Source organism: Macrobrachium rosenbergii, chromosome 51 (genome assembly GCF_040412425.1).
Source record: "Macrobrachium rosenbergii isolate ZJJX-2024 chromosome 51, ASM4041242v1, whole genome shotgun sequence".
Lineage (NCBI taxonomy): Eukaryota > Metazoa > Arthropoda > Malacostraca > Decapoda > Palaemonidae > Macrobrachium > Macrobrachium rosenbergii.
In genome coordinates, this window is record NC_089791.1 from 24,004,714 (window position 1) to 24,016,913 (window position 12,200).

A 12,200-nucleotide genomic window follows, 5' to 3' on the forward strand; every position below is an offset into this window, starting at 1 on the left:
TGCAGTGGCTTTCAGTTTTTTCATCAGATATTTTTTAACTTCTGCTTTCCCTGTCAGATATTTTGGTTTAATTTCTTTGAATTACATTCTAGCACTGAAGTTCTTACTAGTGTAAAGGGACTTTCATTGTACAGTATTTATGGATGTTAAAATTATTTTCTTGATAAATTCTAACTTTGTAGGTAATCAATCACTTATCCTTATAAAAAAATTATATCAAGTTTTTGTGGGAGTTTTAAGACTAATTAAAAAAAATGTAGTTTGCTACCACCTCTTGGGGTTAAAGTCTACCAAAATCATTCCCAGCATGCAAGCTATCTTTTGACCCTTGTATTTGACTTTCATCTGCACTTCATTGCTGAGCAACATTTTGTTGATGATTGCTTGTTCCAACAGAACTGAACATGCTGCTATTAGTTTTTAATCTTTTCGTTTATCTCAATAGCTTTATATTTGTTTGTTTTCATCTAAAGTGTCCGTAGGTACTCCCGTTCTTTTTCATTCCCCTGTCCTTTTCTTGTTCTGTAGATGTGGGCTAGAAAAGGGTACAGTATTGCTGTACTGTATATATTGTAGCTGTTACTGACATGGAATTTTTATTTGAATATCAGTCTTAGATTTGATATGACAGTATCACAGTATTAATAAAAAGGCTTTGATAATTTAAAGGAATATGTCCATCATTAACATTTTTAATTAATTTCATTACAATAAAGCAAACTATATATATATATATATATATATATATATATATATATATATATATATATATATATATATATATATATATATATATATATATATATATATATATATATATATATATATATAAATTTTGATTGATATTTTTATCAACAATATATATATATATATATATATATATATATATATATATATATATATATATATATATATATATATATATATATATATATATATATATATATATATATATATATATATATATATATATATATATATATATATTATATATATATATATATATATATATATATACAATTTATAACAAGTTTATCAGCCTGTGTCAGTTTTATTCCAAGAAACGAAGGCTGTGATAGTGGAACTTTACTGTAGACCATCATCAGCTTTTTCTCTGGTATATTTAAATGCCACTAAATACTTATATATATATACTGTTAATTATAAAATATTATAATATACTTATTTAGTAAACCAATTTATAGTTGTATAGCAATAGACCATCCCATTTACTAAGTAAATCATGAAGTGCATATTTATAGTACATACCCATTTTTGACCAAATTATAATTCAGGCACTACATTACTGTCAGTACTTCACTATCACTATAAGAATACATGGAATTATATCAGCATGGTAGGGAGTTGACAGCATGTTTTCACTGAAATGTGATATTCACATATGCGAATAGTAGAAAATGGCAGTAATGTAAACACAAGTGATTGGAATTATATTGTTCTACTACTAATCTTATATCTGATAGACTTTAGAGTCTGTGGACATTTGAAGACAGTGAATGTGGGCTTGTATGAGTGATGTTGTAGTAATAAAACAGCTTATATTACTGACTGGTTTTGTAGGTTTTTCAAAGTGTTTTGAAACTTTTCAAACACTGAGTATTAAATTGAAAGTAACCAAAGCCCAAAGGTGAGTGTAGGAAACAAAAATTTAAAGCAGATTTTAAATATAAATATGAAAAAACACATTGGTATGATTTTATAGAAACACCATCACCACAATGGCATCTTCTCCTTGCTTAGCTCATGAATGACGTTACTAGCTTTCAAGAAAATATTCAGTCAAGAGGAAGGGTATAAAATATGATAGTTTGCATTGGCCTCAATTCACCATGTACTATTCTGGAGATTGATTCGCATCATTTATGTCTAATACTGGGTTTTATGCCCCTATGGAATAAGTAAAATGATTCCATGTTGACACGTTCCAATACTTTTTGGTGGGATATTAATTTTTATTTATATGTTACTTATTATATATAGTGTGGTGATTTAAAGTGCTTTTATATTTATTTGCATGTGTATTCATATATCTTCTACTTTTAATCATATGCTGTATTTTTAGAAAAATTTCCCTTTGTTTGTTGTAGATTTTGTTGATTCATTTGTGGGTAACTAACATAACAGCTCACAATCTTTTGTTGCTGAAATAAATCCCAGCCTATTTAGCCATGCTTTCACATAATCACTTCTGTTGTAATTTTTTACATTTTGGAAGGACACCTCTCTTGTAACCTGATTTGAAACATGCCAAAAACATTATTTTTGTAATTCCCCTTTTGCATGGTAAGAATACTGTAGTACTGTACAGTGTACTGCAAATGCTATGTCCCAGTAGGATAGCCATCAAAAATATTGTCCAGTGATTAGTACCAGATATGTGGTAGATGTGTATCATGCAGCTTTTAGGGACATAATTTTTAGCTTAATTATAGAGTCACGTCTTACAGATTTGTAAGATATTCATGCAATGAAAACTGTGGAAGGTGTCCCAACTGAACATTGTTGTATATTTTTCTTGTTGCATTTTGCTTGATTACATATACAGTACAGTTTTGTAATCCGTTAGGGAGTTCTCAAGATATGATTTTATTATGCACCACCATGAAAATCTTGTAGAAAATACTTTCAGTGGTCAATTTTACAAAAATCTCTCCCAAAATTTAATAGTGAAATTTAAAATTTTCTGTAAAAGGAATCTTATGTATGGATTTTGTTGACATCTTTTGCTCACTGTATTTTAGGTCACTACAGATATCGTCACTGCCTTTTCATCAGGTTTGATTTTTCATTGCATGCCACAAAAAACCTAAAAGTATCTTTTTGTTAAATGCAAGACAGTGCTGGTTATTAAATAAGATGGGACTTATCACTACAAGACAAAAAGTTGCTATTCTAAAAGATTATTATGTCTACTTTCATATTAACTTCTAATGTGTAAAACTTTAAGATACTACTTGTCTGTAATTAATCAGCATACCAGTATGTGACCATATTGTTGCCAAAGCAGGGAATTTAACATAGTAACCTGCGCACACAAGAAAGTACTTCACTATCACTCTCAAAGGTCAATTCAAACCTTCAACCTTCTTAGTTTGGAGAAGAGGATATGTATTTTTTCACCTTTAATATTCTTATTCCAAACAAATTACTGTATGTTATTGCATAGTTAAACTTGCTTATTAGGAAATAAATATATCTGGAATCAAAGTTGTTGCTTGTGTTCAGAAATTCTTATACAGTACTGTAGTTGAATTTCAAGTACTGTACACTAGCAAAAAATTTTTGGACTAAAGCAAATTATTATAGCATTATGTACATAACTCTTAAAGTGATATTGTGATGCATATTTTCTTTCTAAATGCAAGTATAAGTGGGAGAACAAGTTTCATTTTAAATTTTCAATAAGACAAAGTATACAACTGTAGTAAAGTGATTTCTAAAACTTTATACTGTATGTGTATTGATGTATGAAGGTTGAAGGTTAGATGCTTAAATAAGCTTATGGTAGCTGGTGCTCAAGACTCACCAACACTAACCTTTTTCAGGGAGAAAAGGGTGATCGAGGGAGAAGGGGCAGAAGGGGTCGTATTGGTCCCCCAGGCCCTCCAGGGTCCCAAGGGGAACTTGGCCTCCCAGGCTGGCCGGTAAGTATTGTAATGTAGAAATTTTATGAAAATTTCATTTTGAAAAAGGGTTCTCAGAAATCATTGCTTTTAAGCTAGGTAATCATCATTCCAGGTTGTGTTCCAGAGTACTGTACTTACAGTTTTCTACAAGGGTGCAGCTCATTTCTTTTCAGTGTTCGTTCAGTTGAATGTAACAGTATATCTTCTGTTACATTGCGTTTTAGGTATTCTAAGGTGAATTATTCTAAATGTGCTAAGATTTGTACATTATTAACACAGAAATTCAAAGTCCAAATTTTTAATATAATTTAAGCAAATGATGACCCAAGTACAAGTAAGCTGTACTGTACCATATACTTAGTGTAGTCACGAACAAAGATGAAATGTAGCCATGAATAAACTGTAAGATACTCTTGGTATTATTTAAAACAATTACAGCAACGTATTTGTTTTTTTTTTTTTACAAACAGCTGGTAATTGTTAATTGTTGTTATCTCAGAATGAAGTGGCACAAACATTTCCATTATTACAGTATAGACTAACTTTTGGGTAGTGTACTATTATCTGTTTTTCATGGCCCCACAAAATAAAAACAGACTTTATGTAATGAAATGTAATTTAATACTTTAGAGCTTTTGTGATTTTTTATACAAAGTTTGGTAGTTACAGATTAAACGGAGGTTCCCTAAGTAAAGTACAGTATTAGAATTATATCCAGTGCTTAACATTGTTATGAACATTACTTACTTAACAAGTCCGCAACATAGAACTTGTACCTTACATGACTGTAACCTTACAAAGTTTTCATTATTTTTATTATCCATGATTAGGCTTGCTTTTACAATCAATGTATCAATGAGATTTCAATTAGTGTTCCATAATATGTATACAGTACTTTATATATTACTGGAATGCCAATATATATTGCTGGAATGCCAATTTTTATGGAAAAATATATTAAAAAAGCAACTAAAACTAAACTTTGGTAACTAGTACTTTTGAAGCCTTGTACACAGAGAAACACACAACCTTTGTGCATTTTTTAATAATTACAGTATAGCATTTACTTGTTATATACTATCATAATCATGAATGTTTTTAAAATGTAAATAGTGAATGAAATCCTTTAATGGTTATATCACAACTTTAATTTTTCATGCTGGCAACAAAGAACATCACGGAAAGTGTAAGTACAGTAACTGATTGTAATGCTTGATGGAGATTGTAATGCTTGATGGATCATTGTTAATATCTACCTATTGTCTCAGCAGTGTAAGTATCATGGGCTTATATGAATCATGAGTCAAATTTATTTTAGTGCTTTCCAGGTTTAAAGCCCCACTATAGAATATAGTTTTACCAAAGTTTTACATTGAAGAGTTACAGCATAATGTATTTACCTCAGATGTATGAACAAGAGCTGCAAATAGACAAACAACTTGTAGGATATAGATATGAATAATGTATTGGAAAACATATATTTTTTAATTTTTTAAAGCTTCCCTTTTTATTCTTTGCTTTGGTACAGTGTTTGTAGTCTCTTCAGGAAAGTAAGCTAATGGTTTATAATTTGTTCATCATATTATGTGTGCCTTGCCTTTTTATGACTTGCCTTTAGAGGTCAAAGATTAGTATACTGTGCAAGTGAGTACGGTTATACATGTGGTAAATTTGTCTTGTTTTGCTGAAGAATTAGGGTGAAACTCCCCATAAGGGTTTACCCGTACACTGCCTTGTGTGTCACACTAAATTTTATTTCTGACTGCTTGACTGTCTATGTTTTTTTCAACATTTTCTTGCCCCAGTTCTCACCTTATTTAAAAACCAATCTTTCAGATCAGCCCTGTGAGCTTAAGAGATGTAGAATTTAAAACCAATCTTTCAGATCAGCCCTGTGAGCTTAAGAGATGTAGATCCTCATTGATATGATTACACCAAATTATGGTAATACAGTACAATATTAGAGTAAAATTTATACTGTTGTAAGGACAAAGCAAGTTTTTTGCTTTTGTGTTTACATATGGGATAGATCGGTCATGCATCTTGGTGGGTGGTGTCTTTATGCCTCTTTTATTCTGTCCACAGATTGCATTTTACTATTTATATTAGAATGATGGGGACGACAAAATTGCAGGTGTAGAAACAAATAAATGTCTTTTTAGAATTTTATGATGTATTTCTTGTTAATGTTTCTACAGTGTACTGCAATAACAAGATGTCTCATCCACCTTGACAGAACAGGACTTGACTGCCTCTTAACAGGTTTAGGTGTTGGTGGCGGGGTTGGCAAACAGACCAATGTTGATATATATATATATATATATATATATATATATATATATATATATATATATATATATATATATATATATATATATATATATATATATATATATATATATATATATATATATATATATATATATATGTAGCATACTCAAAGAATATCGTTGTAACACAGAATGAAAGACTCAGCATCTTTGTGTCACTCTCATAGTCATTTGACATTGGATTACACTTTTCATGTCCTGAGTGGGAAAAAAATTATTAAACTCCTAGTAAATTACAGAGAACCAGTGCTGTGATCATATGCAGTTTATGCTAGTTGGCAGACATGGACATAGGAGGGTCAGTTTACTGTCAGTCCCCTGCTATCGGTGGGGGTTCTGTTCTGAGGGTGAGATGGTAACTGAAAATTGCCGCTAACCAAAAATCGCTGATTTTCGGTCCTTTTCAAGGCTTATCGGCATGGAAAAGCGCCAGTTTTCAGTTTCAGCACCTCTGTTAGGTATGTATCGGTGCCAATGACCAATTATTGGCGCTGATAAGTGGAAATCGGCGATTTTCAGCTCCAAAAACTGCCGATTTTTGTCGCTAAACAAGCGCTGTAAAGGTGGATCGCCGTTAACCGAGCCAGCCGTTAACCGGGGACTGCCTAATGACCTGCAGCTAAAATTTTAATACTGACAATTGTGGGAGGTGTTTGGAGGATGACAAGTAGCAAATTAGATCAACTTCTTGTCCCTTAGTTTGCATTCAAATTTGTAATGCAATGGATTATAAATTTCGTAAGTTGATATTAGGTTTTACAATATTCCAGTCATAAGTAACAGAACAGGCAGCAATTTAGACAGAATACATATAAAGCAAAGGCTTGGGTCAGGCAATAGACCTTCATGAATTTTATGGTAAAGATTCGAGCACTGTTGGACCCAGTTTGTAGGAGGATCATTTGGCTTTTACTGTCTACTGCAAAATATTCTTCCTTTTTTCAGTAAACTAGTTGGTTCTGCATCTATGGCACATTCTTTTGACTTTGTGAGAAACACAACTTGAATGGGAATAGAATTGGACAGTGTAGATATATTTCACTGGACTTGATGTGGCTACAAAATTTGTTTGAACAGATGATAGTTTAGTTTTCATCTTCTGAGTGTTAAAAGGATCAAGACTTTAAGATGTATACCCAGTTTATGAGTTTATCAGATTGTAAATGTCTCCATTGAGTCCTTTAGAACTCCATTGTTGAAGGAATAAACAAGAATTTGAAAATTTGCAGCAGTATGGAAAAGATTGTCATGTAATCTTACATTGGCTTAATAAAACATAATCATCTGCATGGGTACAAATGTGTTATCCAGTAGAAATTTATATTAACTGTATCTCATCCTTTTCTAGCCTAGAAATTGGGCTGCTCATTACAAAATTTTGCCAGTCATTGAAGTTATTCTCAGAGTTGCAATGCTGCCATATTTAATTTCAATTCCAGCAGCAATCAGGCGCAGCTTTCCTTTACAAAATTTTGCCAGACATTGAAATTACCCTCAAAGTACAGTAATCAGACACCAAGTTTTGCCAACTTTCCATTACACAAGTAAAATCTTCAGGATGGCATACCTACATATAATTTTTATGTCTCCACACTAAATTCCAGAAACTTCTATGTTTATGCAGTAAGGGGCAGGAGTTAACTGTTGTTCTATAGTGATTGATATGATGTGTAAAACTGATTTTATTGTACAAGAATCACGCTGTATATTGTTGCTGGATATGTTATTGCTTAGGTGCTGTAGTGTCTGTATAGTAAGTAATATTTTGTACTTTACAGTATATGAAATTCTAAAGTAGTGGCAACCTTATTTAATTCTTCAGGGAACTGTTGGTCGATCTGGGCCACCAGGACCGCGTGGACCACCAGGGTTTGGCGAGAAAGGAGAAAAAGGTGCACCTGGCCCTCCAGGTCTTCCTGGGATTGGATTATTGGTAATCAGCTCTTAGTTGCACAGTAAAGTGATAGGGTAGTATGCTGATATACTGTACAGAAAATTTCACAAATATGAGGTATTTTATAATGATTTGAGGAAAGCTATTTTATAAGTTGAAAAATAGAATACTAACAGTTTTCCAATGCAGGGAACGAGTACTCGGACCCCAATACCAGTAGGGGAACCTGGATTGCCAGGCCCACCTGGTTTACCAGGACCTCCTGGACCACCTGGTCAGCCAGGACCACCAGTAAGTTAGCAGAGTGTTTTCCATATTTAAGAACAAACTATAATATTACATATGACTTTATTGCTTTAATCCTAGCAGAAGTTGCTAACAGAGTGGTAACAGCATCACCAATTCAAGTTAATTTTGTGGTTAGCTGGCAACCTAAACTGACATCATTGAATATTTATACACAGGGAGTAACTAAGTGCATTGTTCCTCTCCATGATCCAGATATTATGCTGCTCATAGTGCTCCATTTCCTATAGTAATTAATTTGAAAGATTTGTTTTTTGGTTATATTATTTTCTTTATTACATCCGATTGTAACTAAATGCTTTCATTGAGAAGTCAAATATTTATGAGTGGGTACAGCTTTTTTTGTGTGGTGCATGAGGAAATTTTTGTCAGGTATTGTGTTATTTACTCATACAATACTTTCCATTAATTCTTTGAGTGATTCATGCCCACAATAAGAAAAAGAGTAGCAACATGCACAGGAGTTGTTATATATGTAGCAGAAACATGGGCACATGCAAAGAAGTGGATATTTTGAAAATGTGCAACAGAATATATGGCATGAGTGCAGTTAGATCATATGATAAATAAGGTACTTGAAATAACATCCAGCAAGTGAAAAATAGAGAGATCTTAAAGATTCAGATACTTTAGTCATGTGATTAGAAGGCATTTGAGACAGTTAGTCAGAAAAATATACAGGTATGTGGAAATAAGAGACCAAAGATTAGGAAGGTCTAGAAAGTCTTGGAAAAAAGGCATATTGGAAGATCTAGACCAGATATGAATTCTGGTAGAAAGTGCACAGAACAGAAGAGAGTGGAGCAAACTCATTTTGCATCTAATTTGATAAAGGAAAAATCTGACATAAACACATTACTGTAATGATAATTGATGGCAAACCCATAACACTGACATTGAGATAAGGGTAGAACTTTCATTAGTGTTTCTTCTGGTTTTGCAGCCCTCCATACCAGGAGAAAACGATCAAAGTGACCATGGTGTTAATACTTGCTTTTGTGTAATGATATCATCTCTTAGGGTCAAGATTTTGTAGGTCTGTATGCCAAGATAATCTTCAGATCGACACGATGAACAGTCCTGAAGGACTGACTTCTTCCTGTGCAATAAAACAAATTAAGACACTGTGACATGACTGCTGGTAATTCATTATTCTTCCAGACCTGTATACTAGTAGTGTTACTGTGGTCTAAAGTAATCTGAAGGGTGCCAAGGATAATGCTGGGAATGTAGTAAGCTCAATGTGGCTATATGAATCTACTTCAGACTCCAGGAGTGAGATATTTAGGAATTCTTTCAACGCTTAGCAAGTGTCTACATCACTACCTTAAGGAACAAGGATGAAAGAAATTTTGTTCATGAGTTCCACCATTTTGAAAAATACCCATGTTCTCGTACAGTATTGTAGACAGTTAAATTGCTCATTACAAGTGTGAAGGGTCCCTAATGGAATTTCATGGAGCAGTCTAGGGACAGAGGTTTTTTAGATATATAAGAATAATAAGTCTTGGACAACTAGCATTTCCATGCTCTCCGACAATATTGTAGACAGTTAAATTCCTCACTACAAATCTGAAGGGCCCCTAATGGAATTTGCAAGGAATAAACTAGGGACAAAGGCCTTTTGGATACCTAAGAATAATAACAATGACAACCAGTATTTCCATTTTAGTTAGAGACAGATGTGAATCCCTTGGTCAGATTGTGAGGTTGGATGTCTCATTCCTGGATTTTTGTATCATAAGTACTGTATTTTGAAGTGAACTGTGCATGTTTTCACTTATGGAAGAAACTTATCATATTTTCACTTACGGAAGGAACCTCAGTCCTGGTCACTGAAGCCTTCAAGAGGCAAGATGGGTTGATGAGACCATTTATAAAGCAGGCTCATGAATCACACATTCTAGACTTGCACCCTCTGACTTGGATGGAGCATTTGCTTTTGGTGAGATATTGAAGAAATTTTGCACTGCCTTATTTCATGTAAACAAGATGCAATTCTGACTTTTGCCACCAAATATCCACTATTCTTGATTCAGCTTGGGAATGATAACCGTGAAAGAGTGTAAACCCATGATCACTGTCTTAACTTTTTGATCGAAGATTTTATAGAAGTAGAATGTGAACCAGATATGGTATACAAACAAATAATGGAAAAAATAGAAATAATTGGAGGAATTCAGTCTCCCTCCCCATCCAAACCAGTAGGAAGAATGATAATACAGTATTGTAAAGCCTTTGTGAGAGCTATAACTAGCTCACACAAAGCTCTCATTCCCCTTTAATAAATCAAAGGTCAGAGGAGTTAACGGCTCAGAAAAGAGAAGGCCAGCATTGATGTTTGTGAAAGATGTTGGTGGATTCTGTGGCTCTATGGTTGCATATTTAATGCTAGTAAGAGATTGAGGCCAGACAACTGACTATTGTCATGCAATGCACACTGGATACTCCATTTATTAGCTATGGTTTGTCTACCCATGAAAAATACAAATTACAGTACTGTACTTTTAAAATTTGGTAGTTTTGAGTCTACCTAGTAAAATACAGTAAGTACTGAAGTGAGGTAGTGACCTTGGTTTTGTACTTAAGAAATAAGACAGGAAATCAACTTGAAAACTCTTATTTTTAATTGCTTATCGTTCAAAAGTCTATAAGTTGACCCAGCAAGTGAGTTCTTGCCAGTTATATGTTAAATGAGGACAATCTCTCCTATTCTCTTTAAGATACAGGAGTCATAGGCAGTGGGTGTCATATCTCTGCATGCCTAGTGCCACCAGAATGGTGTGTGACAGGTATGCAGAATTTAGGTACTGTTCATCATTTAATCACACCATCATCACTTTGGGGTTTCTAGCAAACTCATACCAGGTTGAGAAATTTGGAGTATCAGTTCCCTTCTGTCTTCATTCATGGAAAAGTAAAAAAATTAAAATACTGTATCCCTTAACGAGGACTTATCTTTAATGCTAAATACTTTCCTCCTAACTAAATAAGTTAACATCACATATGTACAATTTTCTTCCACTTCCAGCATACTATAAAGTAATTATACTTGCAGAATTCCTGTACCTTGTTCCACTGATTAACTGCATACTTTGGTATAGTCTAATTTTTCTTATTACCAACCACATTTCAAGTCAGCAGTGATGGCAAAAACCATAGTAATGGTATAGTTTTTATACTAAGAAGTATGAAAATCATTTTTAAAGATTTTCTCACCAGCTAATGTCATTTCCCAGTACAGTGTAAGGTAAAAACTTTTACCTAAACCAAATAGGGTAGCATGTGAGGGTACACATTTTCCTAATTTCTGTTTAAATTCATAGGGAGCTCCAGGCCCTCCTGGTGTCTCAGGGATAGGAGAACCAGGACCTCCAGGCCCACCAGGACCTAGGGGTCCTTCTGGCGTTCCGGGTCACGGTCTTCCAGGTAGTCAAGGGCTAACAGGATCCAAAGGAGAGCCAGGTAAGGACATGAAAGAGTAAAATGAGTTTGCCTCCCCAATACAACATGCATAGCCAGAATCCACATGTAGCTCATTTCTTTTTTCACGTGTTTGAATTATACTTTTTCCTAACATTCATAGGTGTAACCATATGGCTTGAATAATTGCCCAGCTATGAGGCAAGGCTGCCTTTAAATAGAAAAGAGCTTTTGTTTTTCCTTTAAGAAAAGCCATTAAATAATGCAAGAACATACAATAATAGGTGAATAAAAAGGAATTGTCAACCGTTATCAAGTTTATTGGACATTTTAAGGATGAAGGTACCCAAGAAGTATTTACAAGTAGTTTATAAAAAATTTTTGAAATTCCCTGTCTCTTTTAGCAGATACAGTATAATGAAGTAAAAGAATTGTGGTTCCTTTTCATTTTAGATAAATAACTGTTCTCTCCAGCTGTTACTATTTTTACATACTACGTATATGAGGACTGATAATTTCTTAAGAGGGGCTTAATAACATACAACATGCAATTCATTCTGAGATAATCCTCTACAGTATCTCCTTTATTAAATCAGCATT

The 12,200-nt window shown here is 33.4% G+C and overlaps 1 protein-coding gene across 6 annotated transcripts in view; it reads left to right on the forward strand.

Annotated features, from left to right (window-relative positions):
* The window catches only part of LOC136833218 (collagen alpha-1(XVIII) chain-like), a 665,928-nt gene that overhangs the window by 615,279 nt on the left and 38,449 nt on the right, over nt 1–12,200 (forward strand). For all 6 annotated transcript variants that reach the window (XM_067095081.1, XM_067095086.1, XM_067095082.1 and 3 more), the window contains 5 exons: nt 3,567–3,665; nt 4,819–4,833; nt 7,800–7,910; nt 8,061–8,162; nt 11,504–11,642. In XM_067095081.1, coding sequence (XP_066951182.1) covers nt 3,567–3,665; nt 4,819–4,833; nt 7,800–7,910; nt 8,061–8,162; nt 11,504–11,642 — 466 coding nt within the window. The remainder of the gene's footprint in view (nt 1–3,566; nt 3,666–4,818; nt 4,834–7,799; nt 7,911–8,060; nt 8,163–11,503; nt 11,643–12,200) is intronic.